General features: G+C 37.3%; 1 protein-coding gene across 1 annotated transcript in view; it reads right to left on the bottom strand.

Annotated features, from left to right (window-relative positions):
* Window positions 1–17,194, bottom strand: part of ADCY8 (adenylate cyclase 8) — a 116,772-nt gene that overhangs the window by 11,965 nt on the left and 87,613 nt on the right. Inside the window, 5 exon segments of the mRNA XM_041407573.1 lie at window positions 1,540–1,698; window positions 6,205–6,286; window positions 9,099–9,277; window positions 10,609–10,698; window positions 13,118–13,319. Coding sequence (XP_041263507.1) covers window positions 1,540–1,698; window positions 6,205–6,286; window positions 9,099–9,277; window positions 10,609–10,698; window positions 13,118–13,319 — 712 coding nt within the window.

Consider the following 17,194-nt stretch of genomic DNA (forward strand, 5'->3'; position numbering starts at 1 on the left):
TGTACAACAGAAAATGGTAGCCTTAATTCCTTTTTGCTGCATGATCAGTAGATATGTCAGTGCTGGCAAGGTAAATCTTGCAACATTCCTTCCCATTATAAAAGATAATTCCAACATTGCATGAAAAAAATCCAATTTCATCATACAGTACCTTAATATATATGTAATATTATAATATGCATTTACTTTGTTTCAAAAGAGGAATAGGTGACTTATTGCTGCATTCAGAAACAAATTCTGGAATTTCCTTTATCCATCTTCAAACTTCAGGTTAAGAATATTCAGAGACTCCATTATCTTGCTTTTCTTTCTGTACTGCAAACAATTTTTAGGAACACAGCCACAAACTCTGTTGCTGAAATGGGTGTTTTGTTATCTGCCACAAACAGGCAATTTAGGGGCAATATGAAATGGCAAAAATGGTCAGTTGTGTCTGCAGATATGAGAGCCTCAAGTCTGTTGCAGCTTGTTCCTTCCATAGTCACTGTCAGGGCTCTAATAATACTTCTGCAACACTGGGCTGTCATAAACTTGCACAGACATTCTGTTAAATTCACACATCTTTTTTATGAATAGTAGATTTTCATAGACTCAAATGCTAGATTTTCATAGACTCATAGGTTGGAACGGACTTCTGAATCTCATTTAGTACAATTTGCTTTCAAAGCAGGACCAATTAGATCAAGTCTTTCACAGCCCTTTTGATTTAAGGGCTGAGCCCTGCTCTGCCTTCACAGGCTCACAAAACCACAGAATCACAGAACTGCAGAGGCTGGAAGGGACCTCTGGAGGTCATCCAGGCCAACCCCCTGCACAGTCAGGGTCACCTAGAGCAGGTTACACAGGAATGGATCCAGGTGGGTTTGGAATGTCTCCAGAGAGGGAGACTCCATGACCTCTGTGAGCAGCCTCTTCCAGGGGCCTGCCACCCTCTATGTAAAGCAGTTATTCCTCACGTTGAGGTGGAACATCTTGTGTTTTAATTTATTGCCGTTGATCCTTGTCCTGTCCCTGGGCACCTCTGAAAAGAGCCTGGCACCATCCTCTTGGTCCCTGCCTTGGAGATATTAAAATGCATTAATGAGATCCCTTCTCAGTCTTCTCTTCCCAGGTCTCTCCTCATAAGAGAGATGTTCCAGGCCCCTAATAATATCTTCTTTATAAGCATTCATTAAGTATTTGAAGACAACAATGAGATGCTCTTTCAGTCTTTTCTTCTTAAAGTTGTGTGATCTCAGGTGTCTCAGCCTCTCGTCACGTTCCCCAATCCCATAACCATCTTGGTGAATTATTGCCAGAATTTCTCTGTGTGTGGCCCATATGTTTCCTACTGGTGGCTTCAAAACATGGAAACATAACTCCAGGTGTGGTCCTAGAACCTTTACTTCAAAACATGATTATTTTTCAATGTTGATCAGATACCAAATACTGGCAGTGTTTGTGCAATGAATCCTATCAAGAAATAAGTTTCAACAATTTTCTACCAGACCTACTTTTCTTCTACTAATTAGATATAAATATCAGAAAATTGACACATACTTCATTATCCCGATCCTTCTCCAGGAAGTGACGGGCAACGTGACTGGGCAAAATATTCCGTAGCATGTTTTCATTGTGCTCCCTCAGCTCCTTCATTTCATTGATTTCTTCTTTTGCTTGAACACGCCACAGAAAATCCAGCCTTGCTGTGTATTCAAGCTGTAGTTTCAGAAAGAAAAAGAGGCAAAAATAAAACCTGACAAGATAAGAGCAGAGATTGTATTGCCATCCTGGCAGGCTACTCCTGCCATGTAACCACCTTCAGTGCTGCTGAAGATCTCTGAAACAATTTGATTTTCTTGCCAGAAAAAGAGATTATTTCTTTGCCTTATGTACAGGCAGACTCTCAGAGTAATCTTGGGCAAAATAATATTTGGCATATTACTGCTATGGTCAGTGGATGTAAACTGTCACCAAATTATTTTCCCTTTAAACATATCTTTATTATTTAGATAATGTAGTCTGACAGGAGATAAGGTATTGGCAGGTATTGATATGAAATAAATATGTTTCCCTTTTCAAAAGTGTTTTCAATTTAAATGAGACAATTAGCACAAGGCTAACTCTAAACTCTTGGCAAGGATGTCCTTCTCAAGAATGAACATCTTTCAGCAAAACTCTGTATAACAGCCCAAAGTGCTCCCAAAGAGAACATCCACATCTGTGGCACAAAAATGATACAGCTATACTGTTGGGCCATGCAGTTATTTACAATTTTAATCTTATTAAAAATAACAGAAAATAGTCAATTTTTCATCTCCTCCAATACTCTGTGCCTGTATTGTGGGATCAGAGTCTACAATCACAATTTGTGCATGCAAAGTCTCACTGCCTGATACCCACAGCCAAAAACAAGTGAAATGATTTCCAGTGTCGTGTGTGTGCAGAAAAAAAGCTGTGCACTGCAGAGCTTACACATGCATAAATATATATTGATATATATATAAATTCTTATTCATTTAAGTATGAATGGCAGCTGTCTGCTAGCTGAAGCAGGGAGCAGGTTGAAGAATTGTGTCACTTGCCTGAGAGGGACATGTGTGTCAGCACATGGACGAGCCCAACACTGCCAGAGATTTTGTGTGCATCACACTGAAGCAGAGTTTTATGCAGATTTCAAGGCAGCTGATACTGTAGCTTGCACAAGGGGTGACTTATTAAGTTACAGCATTACTGAAAATGATGGAATTATATATATATATATATATACATGTATATTATTACAGTTAAATCTATCAAGCTTTTTTGTGAAGTCTGAGATGCTCCAACCAGAGATAATAACACCCAGCAAAGAAGACCCATCTATTTGCTGGTATTGTGCCAGCAAATAGATGAATTTTACAATTTTGAAAGACATCAGAAGGTGCTGGGATGGAGGAATTTTTTGAAATATAATTCATATACCAAACTAAAATAAAGGAGCAGCCTGCAGTGGGTGGGAATGACTAAGAGGGGGTTCAGGCATTGTTTAGTGACTCATCTTGGTCACAGTTTTAGTCAGCAGCAGTCATGAATGGAAAACTCTCCAGGAGAAAAAAAGCAAAGTACTTTGAAAGGGACCTTATATGTTGGCTGTGCTCTAGGGAGCTTTCCTTCCCAAAAGCTAAAAGTGACTGTGGCTTGATATAAACTTCCAAAGCCTGAATGTAACTTGGCAGTGATTTACTTGCCCTCTGGGTGCTGTGTACAGCTTTATAAACAAACTTTTTTCTACTGTTATGTTGATCTTCTGTCTTGTGACCATTAATCCCCTGAATTAATGGCAACAAAAAAGACTGTCAGGAAAGAGTATTTTAAACACACTTTTCAACCTTTTTCAGTTTCCTTTGCCTTTCTTTTATGTTAGAAGACAGAGCCCATACCAGATAACTGACTTTTATCTCTATCAACTAACTGAGAAGAAAAAATTATCTGTAAGTTTTCAAAGAGTTCTGAAGGTATTTCAAATATTGACTTCAAATAGGAGCTGCTGCTGGATTTTGGCTTCTTTGATGCTTCAAGGTAGTTAATGCTACTACAATAAGAGCTTGGCAAAAAACTGTGGTAGTTTTTCAGAGCTGATTTTTTATGCTGCTCTACAGGGAAATGTCACATCTCTAAGCCTAGCTCAGAATAGCAGCAGCTAATCTTTACATTTCAGATAACATCATTTTGGTTATTTGTGATCACATTTAAACATGAAATATTTTTCTTTCATCATCAGTGGGCTACCAAGATGACACTATCAGCTCAGAAAGAAGGGAGTGATATGTATGAGATTTGAAAATGGAAATAAGATGTTTTGCTAAGTTCTTATATTTGATAAAACTAAAAGTATTGTAGGGTTGAGTTTGAGGTTTGTAGCTTGATTTTCTGAAGTATTCCTGGATTCCAAAGTGTCCATATTTTCCTGACCAGATATGTAGCTTTAAGAAACACCTCTAATTACAATAGTTAGTGAAGAAAAGAGAGAGGTATTGCACAGAAAGCCTAACTTTATGTCCTCTGCATGCTGCACAACCCAGCTACTCTGCAGACAATTGTAACATGCAATTAAACTAAATCTAATGAGATGGTACTGCACATCTTTTTCTCAAATTTAATTTTAAATTTTGGGTGCTAAATATGACATTAACTTTAAATCACAATGGATTTAAAAAAATACTTGATTATTCAAAAATTGATCATCCATAAATATTATCTTACAAAAATAATCTTTTTTTCAGTAAATTTACCTAGAATAAAACAAGTTTTAAGCTATTCTACATCAGATAACTTTTCCAGCTTGTGAGATGGGAAGACATGCTGGAGGAGAACTTTATTGGACTTCATGTGCTCCCCAATTCACACTTCAGAAGAGCTTTGGTTTTTTGGTTTTTCGTTTTTTGGGGTTTTTTTGTTTTTCTGTTTTTTAATGTGGTTTGAATGGAACTTTTATATATATTAAGTTGACAACTATACTGAAATCTTTAGGTTAACTCTGTAATAAAAAATGAAACAATTCAATGAAATGTTCCTGGAGTCTGCCTTTGGATGCTGTTAAATTGATAGACTGGCCTCATGAACCATTTGGGAGAACATGCAGAACTTAGCACATCTCAGAGACAATTTCCAAGGGCAGTTTTGGTGCAGCCATCCTGTTTTATGGAACCAGAAAGATTAATAAAATGGAAAATAACTTGTGCTCTGCTTGCAGACCTCTGGGCTGGAAAAGACTCTTAAACACGGCAGATCAGGCTTTTGTAGAATACAGACATTTACACTCAGGATTGGGATCTTGAGGAGCATTGCCTGGCTTCAGCCTAATTCTTACTTCACCTAAACTTGTCTAGTGTTGTTTTTCTTATTACCTTGGGTGATTTCCAAGGCTGAGATTTTTTTATCTTGACATATGTTAATAATCATTGGGAATACTCTAAGGCTTATCCCAAATTTGAGTTGATCAGTTCTTATTTGTTCCATATTATTCCATATCATATTAAATTATTCCATATTAAATTCCATATAAGTGGACTTTTGTCGTGATAAAGCCATGTCACAGTTCACTGATTTCCATCAGATTTAAATCTGTGCACTGTGCAAAATGCATTTCATCCCTTGCTTCCCCTACTCACTCATTCCTCATTCCCCCAAAAAGAAGATAAACAGTAGGAAAATTAATAGAATATTTAGGTGTTGGCTTCTTTTTGCTCTCATGTGGAAGGAATGGAGGCTCTGACTTCTGGGACAGCTCAGAAAGTTATTGTAATAAAGTGTATAATATTGTCTTATTCATCACTGCATCATTCCTCTCTTACTAACTCATTCCAGGAGGATTGAGAAAAGCTGGAGTTTATCAGCCTGATGGTCTTGAGGGGAAAATCTTTAGGCAAGTCAACAATGTCTAAAGGCAACTGTGCTTGGTGCTTTCTTTAGAACAGTGTGTCCCTTGCTTTTTGTGATTAGAAACTGCCTCAAGTCAGCATGTTTGACATCCGGAGCTTGAGGGCCAGAAACACTGTGGAGAAAGCACTCTGCTTTAGCTGGTTTTTATTCAGTGCATTTGTTTTTTTAAATCTAAATTTGCCATAGTTCTCTCTGCCTGTGCATTGTGTATATATTCCTGAAATACCCCGTTTCTCAATTCCTCCTCAAGGATGTCAGTCCTAAAGCTCTGAGGCCCCTAAATCCTGTTTAAGACCTAGGTCCATGTGAAAGGACTCTTGTAAATGGTCCATGACACAGATGAGTAAGTACTGGTTCTTAACCCAAATTTTCCTTATTTCCTTGAGTCTGCTGTTTTTTCTCCATAAACAGAATAAGCTATTTCACAGTAGTTTCATTATTTATTGGTTTTTATTCCCTTTCTATATTTTGGATTTATGCCTACTCAAGTGCACTGAAGCTGTCAGGTGTCTCCAGAACTGCACACATGTCTAAAATAATGGTGTTCTGTTTGTTCCTTCAAATTGGAAATGCAATATAATTTGAGTATTGCTGAATAGAATATTGCACATGTTCTTTAAGAATACTAGACAGTGTCAGATGTGAGCTTTCTTTAATCAGATTCTGCATATGATTTATTAAATTGTGAAAGGTCATATGCTCAAGAAGGTTAAAAGGCAGGTGGTATTTTAAAAGTAATTGTTGTCACATCTTGTAATTGCAAGGGACAAAGGAAAAGGTTGAAGAAAATGTTTGCATTACCTGTTGACCATGATAAAATACAGCTAAAAGGAACATTGCCATCAGTAGTAAAGATGCTTCCTTTGTACCCAGGAAGTCTGTGCTGGAAATAAACAAACAAACAACAAAGTAAAATACAGTTATTTGTTTTCCAGTCTTGTAATTGTTCAGAAGTTTCATTTCATAAGTGGTAATTTTTGTTGTTCATTAAAAAAAATCCACTGTATTTGAAAATTTAATTTAGCAGTAATTAGTTCAAGAGAACAGGAGTGTAATTGGAGAGCTCCCTGTTTGGAGACGCATCTTAAATAACTAAATTGTAGCCTACAGGAGGTACACAGGAGGTGATGAGCTTTCACTTTCAAATGTGATATGCAAGCTGTGTGTCAGTCAGTCTCTTCCTGGCAGCTTGGTGACAGCCCCTGTGGGGTGCAGGAGGTGACATCGTAGGGGGGAAAGGTTGAGGTGGAGCTGACAAAGGGAAACTTCCAGCTGTGAAGTAAATCCCAGGGAATAAGGCTAAAGGACGAACTCCAGGGCAGGAGCTGAAATGAAACATCCCCATATTGTTAGAAGGGTTTGGAGATGACAGGGATACAGCACGGATCAAAAGAGGATCAAAATAATGGCAAACAGTAGCTAGGACTGGTTTTCCTGAGCCACAAAGAGACCAGAGAAACCTGTGACAGGGGAGGTAAAGGAAACCCTTGCAGACCACAGGGAAGCAGAGAAGCTGAGCCAAGCAGGTGCTGGCTGTATGAAATCTGCTGTATGAAATCACTGAGCTGCTGTGTATGGACTACAAAGAAAGTTTAAAGGGGTTAAAAACAGTAACAGGGAGTCTCAAATATTGAGAGAAATTACAGTTATGTGGAAAGATGAATAAAAGCTGAAGAAAGCATCTCTGTATGTCAGGGTTTTTTTTTTTTTAAAAAAGCATGCTTCCCAGGGAACAGACAAAAGAATTTGGGGAAATGATAGAGCCAAACTTATAGTAAAGCAAATGAGAGAAAAAAAAAAAAATTTGTTGTTGAATTGAACAAGGATAGTTGTCAATTATTTTGTTGAAGAGAGATGAGAAAAGGAAGTTATGTGGTGATAAATCCTTTAAATTTTGAAAAAAATAATAAATGAGTAAATGAGGACCAGAAATTGGAAGAGATTTTGGGACAATCTTTAGTCTGCCTTGAGATCTAAGAACAAAGCAAAGTCTAGATACTGGATCTGTTTTCCATAGTAATTTTAAAAGAAATATGTGATGCTATTTGTCAGAGGACATCTGTGACAGAGAAATTAGAGAAAGAAAGAACAGAACTTGAGACTAAACCAAAAAGAAACTTTCTAGTGAGAGAGATAACTAAACTGCCTTTGTGGTCCTAATGAATTTACTGTGCTGGAAATGTGCTGCTGTGGGATGAGTCATCAATACAGAGCAAGAGCAAGCAGGAAATAACCTTGTCATCTGCAAATATGCTGGAATTCAAATGTTTCCTATTTTGAAGTTGCCCAAAATACAACCTCCAAATGAACACATTCCAAAAGAACCCCTGGCTAAAGGCAAGAGCCTTAAAGGTCTTAGTTATAAACTCACCTGTTATTGCATATTGTGGTGTTGTAGCTAAACACAGCTATACCACAGCTGGATGAGTTTTGTAAGGAGGTGCAAACCCTTTTATTCAAATGATTAAAAAAAAAAAAAAATAAATTTCAGGGCACATAATCTTGAAATTCATTGTCCCTAATATCAGAGCATAAGTTCATATCCTTGTTGTGAGAGTGGAGAATCTCAACTGATTGCCCTATGTCTTGGGCTGTTGGCTACTCCAGGGAATATTCCTGCCTCTTTCTCACTCTTCTGTGATAACAATCACTAGAGAGTTTTATTGACAGGGAATAGTGGCTACTCTGAATTCTTCAAGATTTTCAAACAAAAGGGATTCTTTGCCATGCCTGGTTAGTGACAATTATCATGATTTCTACTTCTAGTTACCTAGCCAAGGTATTGCTTACAACCATTTGTCAGATGTCACATTTCCTGGGGTCTGTTGTGGATATATGATATGTTCTGCAGTGATAACTAGCATTAGAAAAAAGAATTTCAGCCAAATCTCTGGTACCTTGGTACAGTTGTAAGCAAATAAGGAAAGCTATGCATGCAGAGTCTTGCTATGTGTAAGGACGTGGCTGTTGTGAGAATTAATTGTACTGAAATCTCTGCTTTTCTCTCAATCTGAGCATCTTCATCGGCACTTGCAAGCACAAACAACTGCAATACTTCCCTGGTCAAGTATCAAAGACTGAAGAAGTGTTTTTCTGAATGATTTAAATTACTGCTGCTCTAGATTCAGTTATTGCAACACTAATTGCATATCTGACTCTGCAAATCATTGTGGTTCTTCTGCTCTCTTCAGTTCCTCTTCCTGGAAAAGAAACCTGGGAGGAGGAAAAGGAGGAGGAGCATGTCCTTCAAGCACTCTCCTACAAAACAGGATCATGCCTGTGTTCCTTATATCTTTCACAGGTGCACATTATTTGTTTGGCTTTTATTCTAAAAAATCAGTCCTTCAATCCTGTTTTCTTGAACTGAGGGGAATTTTTCAATTGGTATTTCTGGAGCTTTCAAGAATAGAAGTGACCAAGGTATGTGCATTGCAATGCATATTTTTAGTTGGCATTGATAGTCTATAGGAGACATAAAAGACAAGTCCTGGTCAATATTTAAATGCCATTATGAAATGAACATTTTAATAAAAAGGCTTGAGAAAAAAAAAAGGTTATGAATCATTTTGAATTAGTCATTGCCTGTTGCAACCATCACTCCACATTTAACTAAGGTGCTATCCAACACACTCATACTCTGGCAAGACTTGAACCATCACCTTAAGAAAAAGCAGTTCCTGGAGGGGGCTGTGAACACTTACTCTCCATTGTGGTGAAAGTTGTCATATTGCAGAAAAAGGGAAGCATAAATGGTCTCAGTCAGCAGAGAGTAGATGGCAATCATGATGAGAAGTACTGCCAACTTCAGGACAGAGTTGAGACGAAGAAAGACTGCACAAGTCACCATTGCCAGCACACCAGTGAAGACAAAATACTGAACAGAAAACAGCACTGGTTAATTTTGGCGAGCAGAGATAAGCATCTATGTAAACAATTGACTAACCAGAAGTCTGGAAAGGTTATTTTGGATTTCAGTGCTCAGCTAAGTCCTTTCAGGGCCCAGGGCATTTTGAAAGTAAGTATTTTGCTAAAATAGAATTGAAATTACAAATTCTATATTTTTCATAGTACCTCCATGTCAGTAGAGATAATTTTCTGTGCCTTTATAGCATTTTCATTGCATTATAAGTGAAACAACATCCTCTATAATTAAAAGAGGAAAGGGAGAGATGCTGCAAACAGTAGTTTGCTACTGAATAGTCTACTGGGAGAAAACATTTTATATTCCTGTGGAGTCTAAATTTCCACAAGACCCACAAAATACTCAGGATGAGAGAATCATATTTCTTCTCTAATTCTTCCCATGCTACTGGAGAGAGGATAAAGCCACAGATTTGGACTTTTTTTTCTTAATTTTTAGAAAAATTTTTAATATTATAGGTCTAGCTTGGTTACATTACTCTCTTAAAATGTGATGCCTGGAAGTTTTATTCATATCTTATTTTCTAATCTTTTCATTGTCTCATTTTTCTCAATGATTAGTCATCTGCCAAATGCAATCCATGCAGCTGATACCAGATAGAGAGAGACAATCATGGTCATGAGCTGCTCAGGCTCAAAATAGCAACATCAACACCCACAGCCCAAATGTAGTTTAAATTAACTCCAATCACACAGCTTTAGGAGCGATCGTATTCATTTTTCTGGATGCAGCTTTTCTTTAGCACAGTTTCTCTGTAGGAAAGTCTGCATCCCTGCTGTTTAGAGCATACTGCTGGCAGTATCATGACACTGCCATATGACTTTCTAAGCAACATACTTCTCTTATCTACACATGACCAACACATTGATTTTGTTGCCTGCTTGCTCATCTTAGAGAGGGTTTCTTTATTTTTTTTTCTCCAAAACTAATCTTAAAATAACCATAATAGTCTAACTACTCTCTTTGTCATGTAAAAAGTTTGCTCTCCACTACATTAATGTGAATTAGCTTGTGTGTTCTGTTACACTAGGTTCATTAAATCATTGCTGGGTGTGTTCCCAGCATAAAGGTTCTGTATAATGTTCAAAGGTTAAATTTTATTTGTAACGCCCCATTAGATCTTAAGGTTAATTCCTTCTGTAACCAGCCTCTACTTCTTCTATCAACATATGGAAATGTTCCCTTCTTCACAGTGTTGAGCCCCTTACTCCACCACAAGGTAGTGGTTGCCATATAACCTTTGTGGATCCACACCTCAGATTCAAAAGTACCCTCAGAAATACCTCAGGACAGGAACAGATGTCCGTAAAAGAGGCAGAGGAATTGAAAGTCTGGTTCTTCAGGGCAATTGGTTTGTCAAAATCACACCACAGCTGTGAAGAAATAAACCAAAATCAGGGCTATATTGTGCACTGGTGTTTAATTGCTTGTTTGGCTCTCTGCGTTCAGGGCTGGGACTGGCTGACCTGCTGCTCCCCATGCCAGCTCCCCAGCTGGCACCAAGGGCTGAATAAATGGACAGTAAGAAGACATACTGTGCAGATGAAATGGAAAAGGGGGAGCTATTTGTGCTGCAGGTATTCAGCATCTGAATAGCCTCCCTATGCTCTCTTTCCAGAGCAGAAAGGTGAGCTCCTCTGGGACTTCCAGAGGACTCATGCCGGACTCTTAAGAATGACCTCTCAAAGTGCTTAGACTTTGCTATAAACTATAAAGAAAATGATTTAATTGGGAGCATAAAATCGGATTGAATATGTGCCCTTTCTTCAAGTTGTTTTCATCTGCTATGGATAGTGTTATCCTTTTGGATACGGGACGTCCAGCCTTTATTTTCATGATATCACACAGACCTGGTTGTACCAAAATGTGATGTGGTCCCAGAACAGCAACTGTGATGCTTAGAACAGAAGGGAATAAAAATTCACTCATGAAACTATGGCTATGATAATATAATATTGCTTTTTTTGTTATGACCTGCCTTGATTTTAATGGTATTTCCAACCAAGAGCATTAGATACCAAAAGAAACCAGCATTGTCAACTTGTATTACATTATGGTCTTAAAATGAAGGAAAAATCATTAATTGCTCCATATTTTGACACTTAAAAGAGATGGAGTCTCCTGTCATGTATATTTATTTACTCTGGATGATTATAATAGATCATGTCATTAACCTGGTGTGTACAAGCTAGTTAGAGGTCTTTTTACCCTATTGTTAAAGAATTCATTTAATGAGGCCCAATTTCTTATCATTAAATTCCAATTAATTTTGAGCTTGGGACTCTTTTGTTTGTTCTTTTAGCCACTCAGCCGTTTCTGCAGTGCAGGAGCATTACCTGGCTGGCTGTGCACTCTTCTGTGACTCCAGACAATTAATTCTGAAAATTTATGAGGTATAGAACACTTCTCTGCAGGGCAGAATGTCACAAGAACAAGTACAGGTGTTTTTTAAAAAAAACTTTCAGGATTAGAAACTTAACTTTATAACAGTAAGAATGCACTTAAAACTCACAAGGCTCATTTGCCCCCCTGGTGAAACCAAATCTTTATGGCCCAGAAAGCATCTGAGTCTTAGACCCCTCCAGTTGGCTGCATTGGAACTCAGTGAACACACAAAGCTGCAAGGCTGAGATGCATTACCTGTTCTTAAATGCATGCAGGTCCCTCCTGAACAAACTATTATTATGGAAGAACTTGGACATATAAAACAATGAGAGTATATTGTTGTCATTTCCTATAAAGATCAGGACTCAGTGACTCAAGTCATTGTCCAGCTAAATATAAGACAATACTTATGACTGTTTCCTGCTTTATAGGAAACCAGTGGTGAGACAGTAAAATGTAATTTTATTTTGACTGTCTTTGGATTAGCTAACCCAAAAAATTGCAGGGGACAAATCTTGAAAAATAATGCACAAGAAATCAGAGGAAGTAACAAATTTGGCATAGATAGTGTGTTAGAGATCTTTTTTTTTAAGATCAAGACTAGTTGTACCAAAATCTTTCCTGAAAGGTGTTTCTTATACATGATTTTAAAACTTTTAAATTCTAAAACACCGTGTAGTGATTTATATTGTAATACACCACTGTCCTTTTCTTCAGGAAGTGTTCAGCCCAATTGATCTTCCTGACATTTACTGTATTTATATTTATTTCTGTAATGATAGAAATGCATTTTTCTTTCTCTGACTTTATCTCCTATCAGTGATACTTTTAATCTATCTGTGGGACATTTACCACATTCTTGGCTCAGACTCCAGCACCTGTCAGATTGTCTGACATTATAATCTGCCTAAATTATGCAAAGCTCTCTCATGTTGCTGAATACATCAGGATAATCAGGCCTCTATTGGAATGTTTAAAATTATTATTCTAGCAATTGTTTTATTTTTCTTAATAATCTGAATAATAGTAGAACTGCAAGATGAGCTGAGAATTTATGAGAGGAAGAATTTAATATCCATAAGCATTTTTTGGATTGACAGTCTCTAATAAAGTATTTCAGCATGTCAGAAAATTACAAATGGTCCTCAAAGAGTTGATATGTTGGACAGAAACTAGACAAAAGGTTTTAAAAATAGATGATTCTCATGAGGGAGAAATAATTAGATATTTCAGAAATACATAGATCAAGCAATGTATTGAATTTCCTGAAGCTGTGATGCTTTGCCTTTTTTATGTTATCTGAATCACAGACAGCTTATAGATGTAGTTAGCAAGTCCTGTAGCAAGTTTAATAATTCATAAATCATCTTTTACTGAATAATATTCCTTGGTTCCCTATAAGCTTACAATATTGATGATGGCTCCAAGAAAATTAATCAGAATGGATGCAAAGATAATGACATTCCTTGCCAAGTAGGTCTCATTAATCCAGCAGCAAGTTTTCCGGAGCATTAAGGGCAAACATTTGTAATCCTCTGCCGTAGTTATCAGCACGAGAGCGGAGTGCAGCATAATCAGGATAGAAAACTGAATGACCATTGGGATCACTCTGGGAGAAAAAAAAAAAAAAAAAAAAAAAAGAATCCAGCATTAAATCTCAACACAGTCAATAAATCAAGGGAAAAGCTGGACTACATGTCCATGTAGAACTAGTTAAGGGAGTCAGGAGGGCTCATCACCTGTGTGGTTTTGGATACAATTCGTCTCACTGCATAGTACTCTCAGGCTTATGCAGATAGAAGCCAATTTGAGATTCACATTAACTCATTCTCCAGTTGCTATACTTTGATCCCAGGTTATGGACACTGACAGAGGATCATGCAAGATTAAATCCTTGTTTCCCACAGTACAGCAGTATTCTGCAACAACCTTCTTGCTTTGCAAAGCCAAGTGTCTGTGATCCGATTTGGAACTGATAGTTTCTAACTATACCTCAGATATATATAGACAGTCTATATTTGCTGGTGTAGCCTACCAGTTCTGCTAACCTAGCCTGATCCAGCTCTGAACAAAACCAGATTCAGGCCTTCAGAAAGATTAGGATCAAGCCTCAAGAGGTCCAGCCTGAGGACACTAAACATTAGTTCTGATTTTGAACTGCCAAACTCTACATGTAAGACCCATGTTACTGAATTAAGGTACTATAAAGGGAGCATCTGCACACCTAAGTCTGGGATATAAATCCAAAAATGCAGAATAACCTGCTTATGTGCCTGAGAACTGAGACCTTGTGTTTGTTCACAATAAATTTGTAGGCAACAATTTTTTTTCCTCTGTAGCTGTTCAGTTGAAGACTGATGTGCTTGTCTCTTGCCTAAGTCTGCTTGATTTAAAAACAAAACTGAAGGTGGCATAGTATGACCTCTGAGAAGAACAATCCAGTATCTGTACTGAGATTTTGATGGGAGTATGCTGATAGGCTCAACTACAATAAAATGCATTGACAAGGTTAGAGGAACCCAAACAAAAAACCATAATAATTTTTTGTCCATTAACTTCTCCCAGAACTAGGACACCAGCCTTGGATCATCCCTTCATTCAAGATGATGCTCAAGACCAATAGATTTTCTTTTCCAGGATTCTCTTACTGCCAGATCAAGTGAAGTTTAAAAAGAGCTTTTGCCTTCCCTCTTTCTGATGTACAGTCCCAAATCAACTGATTTGAGCCAAAAGAAAAACTTATGTAAAACAGAAGATGCAAGTTTTTAAATTGATAACAATTTGAAATAAGCTTTTCTTTCCTTCACAAGAATAACCCAGTGAAAAATGGGCAGAAATAAGAGTATTTCAGCAGTCTACTCTAGTGAGACCTATTGTCCATGTGAGCATATAAATAGTTCATTGCAGGAAATTGTTGAAACTCCCAGGCTTCTTACATGGAGAAGATGAATCACTGTAAAGCTGGCAACGTAATATAATAGTTTCATAAAGGACAATTATGGTAAAAAATATGACATTAATTTATCTCTTAATTTCCCCAACTCCATTTTTCAAAGAATGAAAACTATTGCAGAGACTTTTAAATTCACATGCATCTGCCCTGTCAGGTAAAAATGCATGAATGGATCAAATATTTATCCTTAGGGAGACAGATATAAACAGAGATTAAATTCTGAAACTTCCATATCTATTAAATTTGAGATATGATTCCCTTCTTTGACACACAGACTAAGGTAACCTCTCTGGGAAACTCCCTAAAGAACCTTACTAATAAAGGTTCTATGATAATTTAAATAACATTTTCACCAAATTTTCAGAAACCAAAAGACTCAGCTCAAAAAATATTCACACATCTACTTAATCAAATACAAAATTTCATCCTTGTTCAACAGAAATCTAAAGCATTCACTGAAAAACTGCTATATGTGTTTTTAGGAAATGGGTAAGTTACCATGAGGACTGAATGATAGTTTGTTAGTGGTTTCATGGAAACTATTTCCATGGTTTTCCACCCTATTATTTTACTTCTCTGATATTTACCAGAAGCATAACAAATGAATATGCAGTTATTTCAGGAATTCTCTGAATCCAAATCCTGTCTAACTTTGAGATAGTTTGTTCAATTGCTCATGCTTTGAACTGCTTTTAGAACTGGAACTTAGGAAATTTGAACTTCCAGATTCTCATCCAATATGTTTAAGCATATTGAAACCTTCTCACTCAAAACCCCTATCCTGTTATTTTAGGGTTGCTCATCTGTTGACAGGCATGCTTTTTAAAAAACTGAAACACACTTTTTGAAGCAAAGTATCAGAACATTAAAAAAAACAAGATCAAAATTTGTCTCCTTAAGCCTTGACAGTGATCTTCAGCTCCTGATAGACTATAGGAACTGCCAATAAACACACATGTCTCCAAAGCTTCTCTCACAAAAGGGGTAGTGGTGAATATCCTTTGCCTAAATATCTTCTCAGGTTCTAGCAATCAACCTTCCAGGGCATTCTTGAAGACAAGGTCACCTTTTTTTAAAAACTTCTGCTGATCTTTTCTTGTAGGAATTTATCCAACCTTAATTTTGAATACAAATATTTGTATTTGCAGCCTCTTTAACATTCAGTGACAAAAAGGTCCTCAAGGAAAAACACAAGACTACTGGCAAGATGAGAAAAGAGGAGGTGAGACAGCTGCAGGCAATGTGTTTGAGTGACTCCTTCCCCCTCACTCCAATGGCACTAGACACTCTCACAGGAGTTAACAGAGATGAATCTGTGCAGGTGGAAAAAAGTATTTTATTATTTTTTTTTAATCTGATATGGCAGTGATTGATATAGCAGCAGAAATCTTTTTGGAAAACAGGTTCTGTTAATAAGAGCCATAAATCTTCTTGTACATACTGAGGAAAAAAATAACAAACAAAAAAACCCAATCAAACAAAAACATCTGCCAGAAGTGAAGAACTTCAAATGTGTACTGGGAGAAGAGCTTTTAAAAAGCCAGCAAACTTACTAGGGGCAATATAGCACGTAAGGAACACAGAAGGTCACATGCTACTCCAGGTACTTTGTCAGCTGAGAATTACAAAACATGTGAGACAACACTGCTACAGAATGTATTTGCCTGCCTGCACCTAACCCCACTTTGGTGTTCTCAGACATCAACCTGGTAACTCACATCTTTCAGAAATTATCCAAGAAATCTTGCTGCACTACTCTAACACAATCAATGTCTTCTTTCTTGTACAAATAATGTATTTTCAAAATTACTTTGCTGTCAGCCACAGGTTAAGGTTCATCTGAGTGCTAGAAGCTACCTAAGAAATATGTTATTTTGGGAATTCTCTTTTAACACTTGCTCTGTCAAAGACCAAACGGGACCGGAGGGTTGTTACAGAGGCAGTCCTGTTCTAGAAAACTGACCTCAGTCCTTGCACATACTCTTGTGATCTCATTATTAAATTGTAGACAAAAATGCCAAATGATATGTTTGAGTCTGTGAAATGTGGACACTGAGGTCTCATCTGTGTCAGATTTTCATCACCTTGATAGGAATATATTGCTTGGCCAGCCCCAAAGGAGAGCAAAGTGAAAACAGATCTACCAGATCACCTCCATGCTTATTAATGGCCTGAGACTGCTTTTCCCAGCTGGGCAAATCACGTTGTCAGCAGCAAAGCAAGCAGTACAATTCTCTTACAAAGCACTTATTAAACAAAACCGAGAGAGCCACTGATACCCAAGGGGATTATCAATCACTTAGCAAAGAGGCACAGCTATTGTTCTGGATCATGTTTCACCAGGACGCACTGGAGCAAATTTTTGTAATCCAAAATTTCCACTTAACTTGGTGGTAGTTCTACTTGAAAACATAACAATATAACAATATAACATCAGTACCTGCTGCTGTCTCACTTGAAAACATTTAGTGGTAGATATTGTGGTAAAAAAGTAGTTAGTATGGCAAAAAAAGTGAACAAATATTTCCAAA

Source organism: Onychostruthus taczanowskii, unplaced genomic scaffold (assembly GCF_017590055.1).
Source record: "Onychostruthus taczanowskii isolate IOZ18803 unplaced genomic scaffold, ASM1759005v1 scaffold27, whole genome shotgun sequence".
Lineage (NCBI taxonomy): Eukaryota > Metazoa > Chordata > Aves > Passeriformes > Passeridae > Onychostruthus > Onychostruthus taczanowskii.